Here is an 18054-nt window from a genome sequence, read left to right as displayed (position 1 = left end):
TATATATTCATTGTGGTTGTATAACTTTGTGACCGTAAGGGGAACCGCAGTCGTGTGGACCCAGTAATGCCACTTCTGCAAATGCTGCCAAAGAATTCGCCTCATTCAGCTTGGGGCCTGCTCTGTGGATTCTCATTATGCATCTGCAAAATGTGGTATTTTCTTAACATGCCACTGAATTTAACATTTTTTTTTCTGTGGAACTTGCTATTTTGCTGAAGCCAGGTGCTTGACATTTTTCTGTCAGTCCTTTTGGGGATGGGGGGGGCAAGAAATCTTCCAGCAGCTGCTTCTTGTTTTAGGCTGTTCTCTGGGGAGCAGCTAATTGGATTACAGGCCTGAAAACTGAAGAGATGGGGCTTGGCACTGGCATACCTGGCATGAGGGAAGGTCTCTGACAGCACTGCGTGGGCACACTGCTGCTGAGCAGATCCTGGTGATGGGGAGAAGAGAGGGGGGAAAAAAAAAGTAAGTACCATCCTTAGCCACTGACTGATTTCAACCCAGTGTGAGCTTGGGTAACTCTGAGCTGTAAATGAAGGGTTATTTGTCAGACATCCACTGATGCTCAATCCAGGTGTCCTTTAGTGAATGGTGCTTGTGAAGATTTGCCTGGTGGTGAAAAACTTCTCAGGCATCAGCAGCATTTCGGGGGTGCACCCCTGGCTCAGACAGGCACGGGACAGCATCCTGGGGCTGCCGTGTGCCTGGCGTGGCACCTCTGCTGCTGCAGACGTGGTGGTGTGGGACCCAGCCTGCGGGAACGGCTTGTCATTGGTGTGGGCATGGTGTCCTTTTGCAGATGTCACTCTGGGACCTGCTGTAAAAATGCCCGTCAGCTTTTTCACAAGAGCTCTGCCCCGTGGCCAAGCTCAAGCCCTCTGGCATCAGGCACAGGAGGCACAGCCAGTCACAGCTGGACACTGCCAAGGGCTGCTAGCACATTTATTGTCATTTGTTTCCATTTATAGTACAAGAACAAAGTTGATGCTAACTCTATCTTCCCAGGGATGTGGCACATCTTCATTAAACCCAAACTGCCAGCCTCTCTTCTTCCTTCGTGAGGCTGAACCTCATGTGAGGCTGCGGGACAGCAGGTTCTGCATGCAGCAGCATTTCCTGAGGTTGGGGATTGCTTATTAGACGGAATAAACTTTTTCAGGTAACCATACATTGCTCCGAGGGTGCCTTATTAAGCCCAACTAGCAATGATTTGCAAATGTGAATAATTATTATTTTTTTTAGTTAGTATTTCCTTATTGTTCTCTGAAACCACCACTGCATGTTTTCAGAAGCTCATGTCTCACACGCCTGCATTGCACACCTTGGGAGGGCCTGTCCCCTCGCAGGATGCCTGTCTCTCCCTGGGCTGGGAAATGCAGCCCAGTGGGGCCAGGGCCACAGTGACAGGGAACCAAACTCCTGCAGGTGACCTTGCTCCTCTGGAAGCCACTGATTACAAGTGCTTTGGATGGAGGAAAGCCCTCTGAAGGTGTCCTGCTCTTCTCTACAGCATGTGCTTGAAGTGCAGACTTCAGAGTGGCTGCCGGGTCTGGTGAATGGAGAAATCAGGTGACCTGCCCCATGCCTGGTGTCTGCACACTGATCTCACATGGGATGAGGCTGTACGTTTACTTATGGAGCCAAAAAGCCAACCACAGCTGCACATAATTTTCCCCTGCACTGCTGGGATGGCTGCATGTGCTGATGTACCCACCACAGTAGGGGCAGCAGGAAGGCTGGGAGATGGTGCAGGGAAGCCAGCCCCCTGTGCTGCCCTGCGCTGAAAGGCTTCTGGTCCTTTCACTGAAAGTCTGCAGGGCCCTTGGTTTTCTTCACATACACCTGGGCTGCTTTAATTTCACAGTTACTGCAGTGTCACTGCTTTGTTTAGATCACTCTCAGGCATTTTAAGAATGTAATATTAGGATTTATCAAGCAGACCAATGATGTTAAGAAATGACAGTACACTTGTTTCCAGTTTTTAATGCTTTCTTGTAAAACTGAAAATATAAAACCAGCTGAGCAAATGAAGATCTTTATATACATGAGGTCTGTGATTAAAAAAATCCTTTTAGTTAAAAAAAAAAAAAAGAGAAGAATTGACCAATGAGTTAAATGAAAACTGATTAAAGGGAACAACATTCTCAAATTGAAACATACTTTTCAGGGAAAAAACCCTTCTTTACAAGTTTATTATATAACTTACATTTACACTTTACTGAGAGAACTTACAAAACAAGCTGCTTGAAATGCTCCTCGTTCCCTTAAAGCATGAATTTCAAAGTGCCACAGCAAAGGAACAGGTTCCAATATTATCTTATACAGACTATTCATGTATAAAATGGTTTGGTAAATGTGAGGTGTTTATTTAAATGAGCACATATAGGGATACAGACTAAATAAAAGTACTTGAACAACACCTTTGTATTACATACACAGTTATAGGTATAATAAAGGAAACAAGGTCAGCACTGCTCTTAGGTATCTGTATAGATGGAAGGAATGTGATTCAAGCAGTGATCAAAGGCGCTGTTTTGGAAGAATCCATTTTCATCAGTTCCGTTGGAGACCATGTCTTCAGATACACACTGTGCTTCAGAGATTGCATCATAGCCTGAAAGCGTGACAAGTTGTATGGACGTGATTTAGTACCACAGTACATATAAGGAAGGAAGCATAGTTTGAGGCCTGGGATTATACAGTACAGCACAGTGTTAATGAAAAGACAATAGGGTTTACCATCAAAGCCTTACCCAGGAGATACACAAACTAACCTCCATGGGCATTTGTGTCATAGTAGATGAAGCTCCCATTCATTTCTGCGGAAAGCTACCCATTTGCAAGTGCAAGTATCAGAGTATGACTCTCTTGGGACTTTACAGTCATTATCTGAATAGGATGTCAAAACAATGAGTGGGCAAGGTTCCGAGTAAGTGATGCACTCCTCTTGTTTTGTGTGTTTTTCCTTTTAATGGCACTTATGTTCCATGTGTCTCCCAGCTGCTCTTCCTACATGTATCGGACCCACACATACTGTGAAAGCGAGGGCTGCGGAAGCATGTCTGAGCCAGGTCAGGCTCACAGGACACGTGGAAGGAGCTGTGCACCACGTTGTCCTCAGCCCCCAAAGCCCATCATGCTGCTGGCTCCTCACCTGGCCAAGCTGGCTGGTGCTTGCCAGGCTCCCAGAAAGCCACTATGGTAGGGAGGAATTTCTCTGTCCTTCTTTTATAATGCAAAACTTGCGCAGCTGTTGCAAGCCACTCTCAGCTGTGCATCCCTGTGGAAAGGAACAGGTTTGCCTGCTACCAGGTGCTATGGCAGCTGGAGTGCCAGGGAGTCTGAAGCAAAAAGTTTATTGCCTACCCCAAAGGACATGAAAATTTCTTGTTATGCCCCACTATAACCTGCTCTTGCAACTGGCCGGTGAAGGCTTACACACACATATTCATTTTACTGCAGTCCAGCTCTTTCCTCACTTCCCCCCCTGCTGTGTTCACCCCTTGCCCTGCCCTTCCCCTTTCTGCATCTGTCCCTGTGCCTGCACTTCTCCTCACACCAGCCAGACCCTCCTACCTGCCCCGTGGCCCTGCTGTCTGCCTTGGGGCTGGGCAACTGCCTAAGCCTTCTCCATGAACAGTTTGCTAACCCACCCCACTATCCCCTCCCCAAACTACAGCATGAAACATTGACCCCTTATGTTTATCCTTTAACATATGCATTCTGCTTTATCCTGTACCACCTGATTTGGGTTGGGTCTTTAGAAAAGTGTCTGTGTGAGCTTCAGTGCAAGGTTGTGACCCCTGCACCCAGCCCACAGAACACACCTACCACAATTTTAATAATTATCATCAGCATGAAGTCACCTGAGGCAACACATGGAACAAGATTCTTCTAGTTAAGAACATGCCTGTGAACTAAGTGCCTGATGTAGAAAATAAATCTCTTACAAATCATATTCATGTGAATTGCAAGTCAATGTGTGGATGGCTGGTCCTCGTGGTTAAAGCACTGGGACCGGGCTTCATTCTCTGCTTGGTGGAGGAGCTCTCTGGAGCCATTGGGAAATGACTCTTTTTCTGTACCTCAGTTCCTCATGTGGAAAATGAGGTTCTTTCTTCTCTTTAGCCTTTCTCTCATCCCTTCTGCCTGCCTAACTCTGTGGGCAAGAATGTCTAGATATGGCTCTGCACCAGGCTTAACTGAGGCCTCCAGGCTGTGTGGCACCACCCCACCAGCAGTACTGACAGATCCTGCAGCCTCATACAGCCAGTCCTGAGTTCAGAAAGAACCGTCGGCTCAGTCCTTAGAACTTAATTATAGGTACTTTACTATTAGGTATGTTTTTATTATTTGAGACCAAATTCTCTATTTATTTACATTTCTGCATTTTCCTATGACGTATTAATTTACTGTTAGTTTACAGGTCAAATTCTGCCGTCTGCAGAAATCTGGCATGCAGCATATGTCCAAAGTCTCTGGAAGACGAACTTGGCCTGTTTATCTGCCCTGTGCTGTGTCGCTCCAAGTGGAGTGACCAGTATTTTGATAAGTTTTGCAAGTGTTTATGTTATGCTAATTTCTATTTGATGAGCCTGTATACAGGGTGGATACACAACCACAGATGGACAAAACCCAAGATAAGCATACACCCCAGAAATCATTATTAGATTCCAGATAGAGTAAACTATCCAAAGCCCTGAACAGAAAATAAAAATTTATTGACTGTTAATGTGATTCATGGAACAGCTGTTTGCCAGTCACATTTGGCATTCCTGTGAGATGAGATCTCATTTAATATTAATGGTGCTATAAAAGCCTAAAAAAAATTAATGCATAGCCTTGATGAATCTTGCAAACCTGAATGGTTCTATTTTACACACAAAAAGATGAGATAAGATTTATATACTTCATATATATTTATGTTTCAGCCTTTTAAGATTTGCATACCTCAATAACCACCCTAAAAACAAAAATATTACACAGAAACATTTCATAATAGTTTAGCCCCAGACAGAAAAATCAACTGTTGTTGAAGTTGGTGTCTTGCCATAGTATTATTCTTTGCTCCTACAATTTCTTTTGGAAAGTTTATTTAGTCTGTTCTTTAAATATTGCAGGCTGTCAATCTAAACTTGAAATTTGACGTTAACATTAAAAAACTATGTTTTAGTAACATCAAACTTATGAATAACACAAAAGAATTCAAAGTTGAAGTTGAAACTTCATCTTAAACTTTTCCCTTGTGTTTGTTACTGATGCATACACGTTCTAGTATGGAACACCAGACAAATGCATGCATGCTCTGTCTGAATAGAGTCTCCTTTAATACAAAACAAACAGGAAAGTCAACTCTAATTTTGTGGTCTGACTCAGGCCCCATTTCAAAAAGCATTTAAACATATGTTTTCAGTATCGTCCTTAACTGAGATGCTCTCCTGAATTCAGACACGAAGAAAAATTTCTTGGGGATATGTAAGTAAATATTGCAGTAACTGGTAGTGTTTCATGGCTCTGACAACACTCACATTTTGTTTGATTTCAGTAATTCCGTCAATTCTTAATTGTGGTTTTAAAATTAGAAAAAATGCTTTATAAAAATGAATACTTAGATATTGAAGCATTATAGCAATCTAGCTATAATAACTTGTTGCAAATTTTACATTATGCAAATATGTAGCTAAATGGGAAAATACAATTGCCATGAATGTGCAACAGCACAAAGGAACTCCCAAACAAAAAGATACTAATATTTTTAGCTGATTTTATCAAAGCCTTTCCATTTTGTAAACGTCAGTATTGCAAAACAAAACCATCTTTTTATTCTTAGATGGACAGGAAGTCCCTGCTGCTGCTATTTTCTTCAGTTGTGTTAACTATCTTCTTAACTCTGATCTGATTCTAAAAGCCTGCCTAAGCATACCTGAAGAGATGTACAATGAATAGCCCACACAATAGATGTGAGAAATGTCTTGTTTGTCAGCTCTCCTGAAGGTGTGTGTTGCCTATGACATCCAGCAGAACAAAAGGAGAATTTGTCCATCAGTCAAATACAGGAAGATTAAAGAAAACAAATTTCCTTTCCTTCTGGGATTTTTATAGATGCAAATGAATTTCAGTGACTGAGTTTTTTATGCAAACATATTTTTGTAATAACATTGACTATAAAATGTGTTCTTTTCCCCTCCTGCTAAAAATATTACATGGATAATTCTTTATAGGCGGAATAAATTACCTGTTGAAGCTAAAGGTGCATTGAGTATGTGATAGCCATTCTGTCTCAGAGGATTAAAGCAATGGGATTCCCCTGTGAGCACGTCACTGGTGACAGACTGGTCCATTGTTCTGTAGCAGTCTCCATAGTGGAAACAGTTTTGTATTGAGTGAAAGCTGCCTTGGTAACCTGAAAACAGATATTGCACACACATTTTAACACTACTGCAATGGTATTAGCTCCATCTCTGTCACAGTATTTCATTACTATTGTGAGGGTTTTTAGTTCCTCAGTTTTAACTATGGAAAAATGATCATGCTATTCTATAAGGTGTAATAATATAAAGCTACATCAGACTCTGTCCCACAAGGTGCTGTGGACTGTGATCCCCATCAAGCAAAAATCTCAAGGATGTGCTTCATTTCAAGCAACAGATCAGCTGAAAACAGTCAACAACCCGCTTGTGTTCAAAGCTAATAAGCACTCCACTGGATCAGGTCCAGGATGCTTAGCTCCTAAGGGCATGTGTCTATAATGAATTACTTTTAATTTAAATACAAAAATGCAATATTTAAATGAATAGCAGTGCTTTGTTTTCCGTTGAGTAAATTCTTTTCCCATCCAGTGTGCGTTATGCACTGCTGGAGACAGCGCTATTTATCTGAAATACCTTTAGGAGTACCTTAAACCTCTCCTTTCTCAGACTGTTCTTATTTCAAATGAAACCCCTTTCACTGAACACAGGGAGCCACAGTCTGCAAGTAAAATTGAACTAGAGGTGCAGGACTGACTCCAGATGGACATCAGGTGAAGACTTTGAGTTCAGCTAGAAGCTCTTCTTGCTTCTGAAAAGTGCCGAGATAAATCTGTATGGTCTCTGGCTGCCTTTTTGCTTTTGGGGTATGTTTGACTTTTGTCCTCCACATACCCTGAATTTCTTAAGTCCTGCTTTTTTCTAAAGTATTGTATTACCAGTGGACCAGCAGTTTCGTTTTTGCCAGCAGAAGTTATGACTAAGTTATACGCAACAAAAGAAGCTATTTAACAGTAAAGGACAAATTAATTGCTGAGGAAGGAATTTTACAACTTACAAGTTTGTGCCAACATCCTAAAAGAAAATGTTATTTGCTCCCATAAAGATGACCTCAAAGCATGCCACAAGATTTATACCAACTATGGCCTGATTCAATTCTCTTCCCTCCTCCTGCCTCAATAATAATTCCAGGTGCACCGCACGCTAACTGCACATTCATATTAATTTCCTACCTTCTCTGAAATTCCTTCTGAAATGATGCTCCTTCCCTTATATGCGGCTGAAGTCAACCAAGTCAGGCTTAAAGTTTAGTAGAATGTGCCATCAAGATTCTCCTCTAATTGCCAGAAAAAATATGGAGCTGTTGTCTTTCTTCCCTCAGTCTTACTCAGACTGACACATTTCCTAAGGAACTACAGCAAAAGCTCCAGGTAGTTCAGACAAACACAGACACAACCAGATCTTCAGCAGATAGAAAGTCAGCACAGCTCCACTCATCAGTGGGAGACCTGACTTGCTGGGCCAGCTGTGCAGCTATTCAGTCTGTTTGTTTAGAAATGAAATCCCTGTGCCTGTCACCAGAGTGCCTGGGTGCTGTGCAGGGTGGAGTTTGTCCCCTACAAATCATGCAGTGTATAAGCTTTTTCCTGTTAAGAAAGATCTCCTGTCTTTTTCTACATTTTCCCTTTACTACTAAAGTTTGACCAAGTAGATAGTATCAGGCAAAGCTCAGGGTCCATCTGTTCATTTTGGTCGTGTTTTCTAAGGTGGTAATAAATAAGGCTAAGTGAGGCAATTCTTTAGTAGAAATTCGATGAACTCATCAAGCGGTGAAAGATTTGCTCTGAAGTTTCACAGTTTAATATGTGTTTTGGCAGAATCTGGAAGGATTAGATGATTCATTTCTTGAGAACCTCCACCACAAAATACCTAAATTGTTTATATCCATGATTGGTGAAGTATTAATGGATGACTATATTAGATAAGGACACTATGCACATTGTACCAAAGCTGTTAATATTTGCTGCTATGTAGAAGGCCCAGAAGTTTGGAAAGCTGAGTATTAAATGATGCATGTCCTTCTGCGAAATAAATAGACAGCCACCTCTATTTACTGCCTGGAGAGTCTGGCTCAAAAAACCAAAGAGCTCTTATGAGAGGTAGCAAAGCCATCTTTTGATGTGGTTTTAGGTACAGGGCTTTATTGATTGGCTTTTGATAATTATCTGGACTTTTCTGTTTGCAAAACATGAACTCCCTGCTGTAAGCCTTCTAAAAATATATCCTTTTGAGATGAACAGTGAAAAAAAAGAAACACTTGGCTTCAGATGAGGCATAACTGGTTGCAGAGAGCACTTATATGCATTGCTAGAGAAAAAAATGAACCTTTTCCAGAATGTCTGCTATACACATCACTTCTAGGGAAGACATGATGTGTATTTTCTCTGTCTCTGTAATTGCTGCCCTTTCATCATGCTCCTAAGCTTGCCTTTGTTAAATCAATTAAGTATCTTTATGATCTACAGGGCTGGCACAGTGGCTTAGAAAATCAGAGAACAGCCAAGCATGACAAAACTGGATTGAAACTAGTTGGATCCAGGGTTTTCTCAAGACCTATGGGTAAAGGTTTGTTTTGAAGTGTTTTAAGTTACACTGTCTAGCTGCTCAGGAAAAAATACCTGAGGCAGAGAACTGCCTCAGAATCAGAAGTCTGGAAAACTACTGCCCTAAGCAATCAAATTCTGCTTTGGATTGCACTATCTATCCCTCTGCATCACTGTGTGATAATCTGAAAAGGAAGTGCAAAAAGTGTTACTGGAACTATCCAATGAAGGGACATGATGCAGGAAAATACTACTGTTATTGCACTGTTTTATCCACCAGGAGCAAATTTCAGCTAAGTGCTTCCCAAAGAAAATACAGAGAAATACACCATTCCTGTTCCAATGGGCTTGCAGATATGACAAATGCAGATAGCTGAAGAAAACTAAAAAACTAAAGAAAAGGTAACTAAAGAAAAAAGATGGAGTGAGGAAGGGAAAGGCTGCAGCAGGAGCACTGGTCAGGTAAAACAAACCATGACACTAAAAATGGGACTTTAAACCCTTCTGACCTAAGCCATATAGTGAAAGCTTACTTCCTTCTTCATGAGCTTCACAGAAATGATGAGACAGTGGGACCCTATGAGAAAGGGATAGAGGGTTTCTGGAAGGAATTCTATGTGTGTGGAAAAAGGCACAAGGGATGGCTCTGGGAGGAATGGAGTAAAAGGCTGGTATCTGCTTGCCTGAGGATGAAAGGTGAAGGAGAAAGACAGAGACTCCCAGTAGCTTTTGGAATTGCAAAAGGTGAGAAAGAGGTGGAGACTCCAGAGAGCTCTTCTGCATAGACAAGAGCACTGAGAAGATAATTACTGAGTTAGGCAGTGCCTGCTTTATCCCTTATGCAGGGATCTTACAGCAGACAGGTACTGCCTGGTTGGAGACCTCTCAGAAAGCACTTGTATTTCTCACCTTCAGAATAACCTCTCACACGAATGCACGGAGGTTTCATGGGGAGCGACAGGGGCAGCAGTTTATTCGATAGAGCTCTGGCCTTACACCTGAAACACTAAAGAACTGCACTTGCAGCTGGTGAACCTGATCTGCAGTTCCACTACTAGGATGTATAGGAAGAATTTGGTGATCTTCCCTGCACTTAAACCCGGCATAAAACGACACTTGGGTAGGAAGAATCGTGCTTGCAGTATTAAAAGCTGTATTTCAGAATGTAGTCAGATGAATGTTGATCTTGGAAAGTGGAAATGAGTCTTGGAGTGACTGAAATTGCACATCTCCAGTTTGAAGGACTGCAGGATCAGTGAGTTGCTATGTCAGTAAGATTTTTTTCATGACTTTTTATATACTTTCTATACTCCCACCCACTGCTTCAGAAGCACAATCAGAGAGGTTCTTTTGGTACCAGATAGGTTGGCTTTCGTTGATGGCCTTCAGTAGCCTGGCATGGCTCAAGAGGCCAGTCAGCCTGTTCCAGAGGATCTGAGCCTCACACATCTTTTACATTATTAAAAAGGGAAAATTTCCAGCTTGTTTAAATGCTAAGTGTTCCCGAAAACCAAAGTAATTAGATAAGAGATGGAAAGGCCATGTGAGTTAAAGCAACCACAAGGACTTTTGTAATACTGGGTGCTCTTGCCAGATAAGGTTTCATTCATTTTACACAACCACAGGAAATGAAACTTGTTGCTTGCAGGCAACACAATGTTTGATTTGCATATGCAATACAAGTCAGAGCTTTACTGCATTTATACATTTTTAAAATGTGCATTATGAAACAAAGGTGCTTTTGGTTCATGCCATTTAGTTGTTGTTCCTTTAGATTTTTAGAAATGCTTTACACAGAAAGTATTAGGAATTAAGGTATGATTGAAATCCCATAACCAATGGTTCAATTAACAACCACATAGGGTTGATTAGAGTAAACTAAACATGGAGCATTTTCTACACGTTCTTAAAAAAAACTCCCTTCAGTGGTTAAATATGAAGTAAACAAGAAGGCTTGCCTGGTGCAAACATCCCTGCTCCTTCTAGGAGAGCAAAAGTGTAGTACCAATTTGGCAACAAGCGTTTCACCAATATTTTTTTTTCCACATGGATTTCAGGTTTTCCTTCAGTTTTGATTTAAATCAAAAATTTTCTGGGGTTAATTTTCAAGTGAGGAATTTACTAAATGTCCTGTCAGTTTAAATGATCACTATTAAATGTTTTATGTACCGTAGATGTAGAAATATAGCAGTTAATAAAGGAATAAACCGAGTTCCAAACATAACATTTAGTTAAAATTTTGCTTTGAAATAATTTGTGACAGAAAAGCTGCAGTTAGCCACTTCACACAGTGCACTGGCTGCCTCTGTTTCTCTAAGGCACAGCCTAGAAAACTTCAAGCAGCTTTAAAATGAATGATGTAATGAGCAAATAATTGGAATATGTCTATTAAATGCCATCTTGTTATGCTATGTCATTTACATGTATGCGCAAATAAATCTCAGCTTTTCAAATTCCATAAAATTTCTGACAAGAAATCACGTCAGGTATAAATAACTCCATTGCCTGCCAAATTCTTTCAGCATGTAATAATTTCCATGTGATCTTACTACAATTAGGTTTAAACATATAAATAATGTCAGCTTATTATTTCATTATCGATATTTCTGCTACCAGCCTAACAAAGCTTGCTGTCTCCTAAAAATTTCAGACCCACAATGTTTATATGCTTCCGTACGGATGCTTAGTTCTACAGCTAGACTTACATAGTGTTTCTTTTTTCAGCAAAAATTCAAAACTCCCAAATTACTACAGATTCTGTTAGAAAAATGTACTGTTAATGAACTGAGATGCAAAAAAAAAAAGATGTAGAGCAAGTACAGCTAAGTTTACAGGTTACAGATAATTGATTTCAAAGGCTGCTAATCAAAATTGATTTTTGAATGACCATTTCCATAATGAATTTATAATAATACTTCAACATTTGGCCAAAGTAGAAAATTATTGCTTTTTCAAAACCACACGACATAACACTTAGAAAGCAACAATTCATTCAAAAGGAAATGTGGTTTTCTTAAGGAATAAAGTCAATTTATTTAAGTGGTTCAAAACTTGTTCTGTCTATGCATTTGTTTCTGCCATAGTAATGAGCTGCTAAACTTTCCTCTTGTGGTTTGTAGTTATTTAGCTCATTATAGTAACATAATCATATATCATTATATGCTATCATAAATCTGCCACTTTTCCCTTACAGAGTTAATCTTTTCAAATTGAATAATCTGTTGAGCATCAGGTTGAGTTAGTTTTTCCTTCAGAACAAATCATTTAATATAATACACTTTAACTTTTCAGACTAAGTCCAACCAAAGAGCAAAAATACTCCTCAGAGAATGAAGGGCAGAGGGAACTGTTGGGATACTGAACCCCATTACAGCTGTGAATTGCTCACTGGGTTTGTGTTCAACTCCTGTGTTTCAGACCTAGCCTTAGCATATATTGAGAGAAAGCAAACCTCCTATTTTGCCCACTGGTAAATTGATCACATGTGATACTTCGCCAGCCAAAAATGACCTTATACAAATGACAGTACAGCTGTGAAACAAGTTTCAAAAAAGCTGGTTATCTGCCTGTATAAACTGATATGCTTGGTTATACTTGCAACCAGACAGATGTCCTGCACACTTCTTTATTGTGAATATTTACCACACTTAAGCAGCATACCAGCTGGATTATATAACATATTTCTTAAATATGCAAGCTCCTGTTACTGGAAGAATCTGTGATAATAATATCTCTTTCTAATTTATACCTTAAAAATTGCAGAAACATTAATTAGTTCCCTCAGCAGAACTCCAGAATAGGTAAATAGGCTCCTGATTAAAAAGGCTGAGTAATTCCAAACAAAAATGTTTTAAATTAAGCAGTGGGACAGCAGCTTAGCTGCTCCCATGCCTGTCCTCAAATCACACTGGCACCCTATAGTTGTACAGAGTGCCTTTGCATATTATTACATAAAATAATACAGATGCCAAACTTCCAAATAATAAAGAGCAAAATATTGTTTCTTTGTCTAAGCTCATGTCTAGTGCATCACTATCAGTGGATATTGCCAAGGTGTGCTACAGCCATGAGAGAGTTGGGGGTGTTCAGCCTGGAGAAGAGAAGGCTCCAGGAAGACCTTAGAGTGGCCCCTCAGTACTTAAAGGGGCTACAGGAAAGGTGGGGAGGGACTCTATCAGGGGTGTAGGGATAGGATGAGGGGTAATGGTTTTAAACTGAAAGAGGGTAGATTTAGATTAGATAGAAGGAATTCTTTCCTGTGAGGGTGGTGAGGCCCTGGCACAGGTTGCCCAGAGAAGCTGTGGCTGCCCCCTCCCTGGAAGGGTTCAAGGCCAGGTTGGACGGGGCTTTGAGCAACCTGGGCTAGTGGAAGGTGTCCCTGCCCATGGCAGGGGGGTTGGGACTAGATGATCTTTAAGGTCCCTTCCAACCCAAACCATTCTATGATTCTATTCCATGATTCTATTTTGGGACTAGATGGCTTTTCCTTCAGCAGGATCACTCTATCCAAGCTGACGGAAGGCTGGATGACCAGTCAGATGAGGTGCATAACTAGTAGCCATCTACTGAAAAACCGGAATAAATGCAATCAATCTGTTGTTGTGATAGCTTTCCCCATTATGATAACATATCACAGCATGAACTGGTCTGAAAATTTTGCTCAGCATGTATATCAAGCCACTTTAAAATTTGGAGTTCCCATTGAAATGCTGTCACTCCCTTAATAAGACAGTATTGGCAGAAAATGCAAAAACTGAAATAAAGTCTTTCTCCCCAACTAGGAATTAGGAAAGTTCAAAAACAAAACCAAACCAAAACAAAAAAAAGATGCAAGAGTTACCTTGAGATCCCTGCTGTACAGACTGGTTTTGAAATTGAGCATATGGTTTATTTGGTATTCCAGAAAATTGCTGCCCATTTGGTGACTGGCTGTGTGATGACGGAGAGCCGTGTTTCTGCAATAGGGAAGGTGGAACTAATGCTTTCAGGGGGCTGACAAGTGGAGAGATTATGTTGGGAGCAAGCCTAGAAAAAGAAAATACAGAAAAACTTCATATATCACATCACAATATGGGAAAATGAAATACTTGAAAAGCCCTATTTCCATAATGGCCAAACTATAGAAACATCTATTTTACAGGTAGAAATTATGTTGTAAAAAGAGATAAAAACGCAGTGCTACTTTCAGGTATTCATTAGGAGGAAAGGGAGTTAGAAGAGGATTGCTGTTCCTTTACACTGACTTCCTGTACTAGCCATAGTGACAGGATCAAAATGGCACCACTCCTCAGTAAGCAACTTAAACACAGCTCAGTTTTAATTTAAAATTTCATAAGCTGAGATACATGTCCGGAAAACAGAAGTGGAAAACGTAGTTAGAGTGAGCAAATGCAAGTAAATTGTTTAAGTGCCTTCATAGCTGTAACAGGGTAAAGCTTTACACCCAAGCTGCAGCCAAGACAAAGAAAAGCATTAGTTATTCCTCATGTTTTTTAGACTTAGAAATACAGCTTTAACTGCAACAGATGGTACTGTCCTTTCAAAGAAAAAGCCCGAGGAAGTGTTTGCTTGTGGTGACACTGCTCAGTGGAAGAGTGAGAAGTTGTTGTACCTGAGAGATGGAAAATTGCCCCTGGACATCTGGGACTTGGGCCAGCACAGGAGTGCTGGGGCAGTTCTGCTTGGGGAACAGACCCCGACCCAACACTCCCACAGGGAGCCAGAGCAGTTGAGGAGCAGCCTCAGTAACACACTTCCATCAAGTCCCCAGGTCTCCTCTGCCACTGGTGGAGCAGTGAAGCTTCAGTGCTTCCTCCTGCCACAACGCAACTGCTCCACCAAGGGCTGGTACAGCAGCTGGCCCAGAAGGGACAAATCCTTTGCCAGAGAACTGTCTTTTGGCCATTTACAGCCAGAAGGATGGCATGGTGCAGAAGATGGGACCAAAACCCTGGCCATTCACGTACAAGCCTCTTTTAGAGCTGCATTAAACTAACCCTATAAATGAGTAAATAAGCTGAAGTTGGATCTTTTATCCTCCTGCAGTAGCTGTAACAAACGGCCTTTTGCTCCACAGCCCAGTGTTACATCATCAAATGTGCGAGCTGCGTGGACTGTATATGTTCACCATATTCTCTCTGCTGCCTCTGGACCTTCTGCTAAACACAAGAAGCAGCTCTTTGAGCAGCACTAGAACCTTCAGACACCAGAAAAAACACCTGTCTGTTTGAGAGCCACGCTGCTGAAACTTCACAGCTACAGGTCCTGAGGTGTAGAAATAAAAATATCCCTGCAGGTTATAATATATATCACCTAGCTGGAAAAAAAATATTGAGCACAAACCATTGTAGGTGTACAAAGAATCAACTAAAAGCTAAATTACATCTATCACTGGTGTCTTTCTCTACCACTGCACAAGCCATTCAAATACCACAAACCATGATTTGCAATAGCAGTTCCTCACCAGTTTACATGATTGCTTCTTGGAGCAGTTAGGATTAAACTTGGGGAGCGAGGCTATGCTTGACTTAGGGCTCAGCACTACATGGGAGTGCTCAAGAGGTAAATATAGATGAACTGTGAATTAATGGTGACAACAGCTTAATCAAATTTAACATGAGAGGCAGAGGAACACTGCCAAAAGCTGTCACAGTGACACTTTATTAAAAGGGGCTTAAATAAATCAACCAGTCAAAGCCCATCCTATGCTGAAGTAATTCCATCTCCCAAAGCAGGAAAATAAGGCATATAATACAAACCACAGAGACTCTGAATATCCCCAAACTAAACTGAAGAATTAAACCAGTATTGTTAAATGGGTGAAAGCAAGGATATTTTCAAGCCAAATACATAAGAACTGGAAGATAAATCTTTTGTGAGAAAAATACCACCACCACCATCATCAAGACCAGCAATATGTAAAATAAAGAGGACCAAAGTCAAATTCTAAGAGCCAACATGCGAAGAAAAAAAATATTTTCTGTTTTGGTTTAGGTGCATATCAAAGAGAGCTCAGCACCGCAGCTGGGATGGCCATTGCCCCATCCGAGGGTAAAGGCCGGGGGCTGCAGAGGTGCTAAAAAGGGACGTGGGGAATGCGGGGGCCACCTGTGCCCTCTTCAGGTCAGAGACAGAAAATGCTCTTTGGAGTCTGAACTGCTGAAGAGCAGATGCTTGGGGAAAAATACTGAGTTTATTTGCTAAGAAGCAGCTAAACGCTAAGGTCAGCTCCCATGTGGCTGTAGGTTTTCCTCAAAGGTCTCGGTAGAGAAATAGTTTAACACAAATGAGCTGTCGCGCAGCCCAGCTACAAGTCATATCTTCGGCAAATACTCTCAAATGTCTGTCTGTGGTGAACTGTTGCCTGAAGATGGGGCTGACATTATCTGCTGGGACCTAGAGAAAAGCCTTTGCTACGGTCTCTTCTGAGCTGTACACGAGCGCCGGTGAAGCCCAACCACAAATTACAAAACGGTCACCAGCCCCTTCAAACAGCACACATGGAGACATCGTCCTCCACATGCCAGAAACGCTATTAGAAGCCTGGAAATGCTTCTATCTGAAAGGAGATTAAAAAGATTGCAGTTGTTTTCATTGGAAAGATAATAGCTAAAAAAGACCATGGTAGTGACATTTATATGGATAATGACCACACACACATTTAAAAGAGAAACAAAAGATGTACTAAAAACTCCAAGTCCTGGATGAGCCAGAAACCACTCTGAATGAGGGAGGAAAATACTTCTGGTGAGCGAGGGCTCTGCAACAGCCTGTGTTGGGTTTCTTCTGCCTTCTCTTGAAATGCCTTGTCCTGGCTACTGCTGGGAAATGGAGCACCCCATAGAGGCCTGCCGGGCTGCTCTCTGTCGAGTGCTTTGTTAGGATGGTCGAGTAATCACATTTTTAAATTCTATGCAAATATGTTGCATGTCAACCAAAAATGGTACGTTTAAGGTGTCCAGCTGTGGGAATACTGAAAATCCCATCTTCCCTACCCAGTCTAACTACTCCCAGAGGCTATTTAAATCTTAACCATGTGAGAAGAATTTAACAGTTTTTATTGTTATTTTTAAAGCAGCGCTTCTCCCCATTCCCAGTCTTTTGCATTCCTGTTTTTCCTGCGCGTGAGCTCAACGGTTATGATAGCATTTGTGCCTCGAAGCCTTTGAAATGACTGGTTTGGAGCAGGTGAGGTTCCCTGTGCGAGGCAGGAGGGCTGGAGGCATGCGGGGCCCTTCTCCAGCTGGGCGAGCTGAGCGGCCGTGCAGAGCTGCCAGCTCCCTGCTCCTGCTCGGCACTGCTGTCATCGTGCTGGAGCTGAGCAAACATAGCTGTCTGCGGGCACCCAGTCGCCTAGGAACTTACTGCAGCACAGGCACTTGAACTGAAACCCTGAGAGCTCCCTGTAACGCTGGACCATCGCTGCCTCCTCTGCGTGAAGAGAGTTTCATACAGTTGAGCAGGTCACCGGAAAATCTGCTACATTCTGCTCAGTCTCTCCCAAACTGGGAATTTAACATGTTTCCCGTAAGTTAAGGCACCTTTTTTAGCTAGGAAAGAGCTTTGCCCAGCAGAAAAATCTGGCTGTACTAGCACAAGTGGCCAACATGGGGACTTGTGTCCTTAAAATATTCATCACGCCTACAGCTCAAGCTGGTCCCTAAAATATTATTTTGTGTGTGTGTATGCATGTGTGAATGTGCTCTGGCACGCTCAAGGAGAGTTTTTTCATCAGCTAACTGTCCAGTTCCCAGTGCCATGTTTTTAATCCTCTCCTGAATATTTGCCTACTAATTAGGTTGCTGTGATACTCAGGTTGTTAAAAGAGAGGAGGAATCATTCCTGATACAAATTAAATAGATAATGCCTTAGCAACAGAAAAGAGCTTAAGAGGAGATGCCTTCTGTTTGGAAGAACACACTAAACTACTTACACCAGGAACTCGGCTGAATACATTGAAAATTCCCAGGCAGTAGTTAAGGCATATACATTTCAATAACTAATAGCCTGGACATTTCCTGTTAATACTGTACTACAACCACAGTTTGCTTTGGTTTACATATTAATAATAAATATATACCATATATTTTACTTTAATTCTAACTTGAATAATTCAGTAAATTTGCAGGTCCTTTTGGGGCCTTTTAATATATATCTGTGCCTACATATAGCAATATAGAGAGATACATAAATAAATACTC

At 41.4% G+C, this 18054-nt stretch overlaps 1 protein-coding gene across 2 annotated transcripts in view; it reads right to left on the bottom strand.

Moving 5' to 3' along the window:
- Window positions 1-1971: 1971 nt before the first annotated feature.
- GLIS1 (GLIS family zinc finger 1) overlaps window positions 1972-18054 on the bottom strand; it is a 205912-nt gene continuing 189829 nt past the window's right edge. For both annotated transcript variants that reach the window (XM_074877165.1, XM_074877166.1), the window contains exons 8-10: window positions 13695-13879; window positions 6239-6406; window positions 1972-2617 (exon numbers count right to left, since the gene is read on the bottom strand). In XM_074877165.1, coding sequence (XP_074733266.1) covers window positions 2481-2617; window positions 6239-6406; window positions 13695-13879 — 490 coding nt within the window. In that variant the 3' untranslated portion in view covers window positions 1972-2480. The remainder of the gene's footprint in view (window positions 2618-6238; window positions 6407-13694; window positions 13880-18054) is intronic.

This window comes from Strix uralensis, chromosome 8, assembly GCF_047716275.1.
Source record: "Strix uralensis isolate ZFMK-TIS-50842 chromosome 8, bStrUra1, whole genome shotgun sequence".
NCBI lineage: Eukaryota > Metazoa > Chordata > Aves > Strigiformes > Strigidae > Strix > Strix uralensis.
This window is presented reverse-complemented; position numbering and strand designations above follow the sequence as displayed.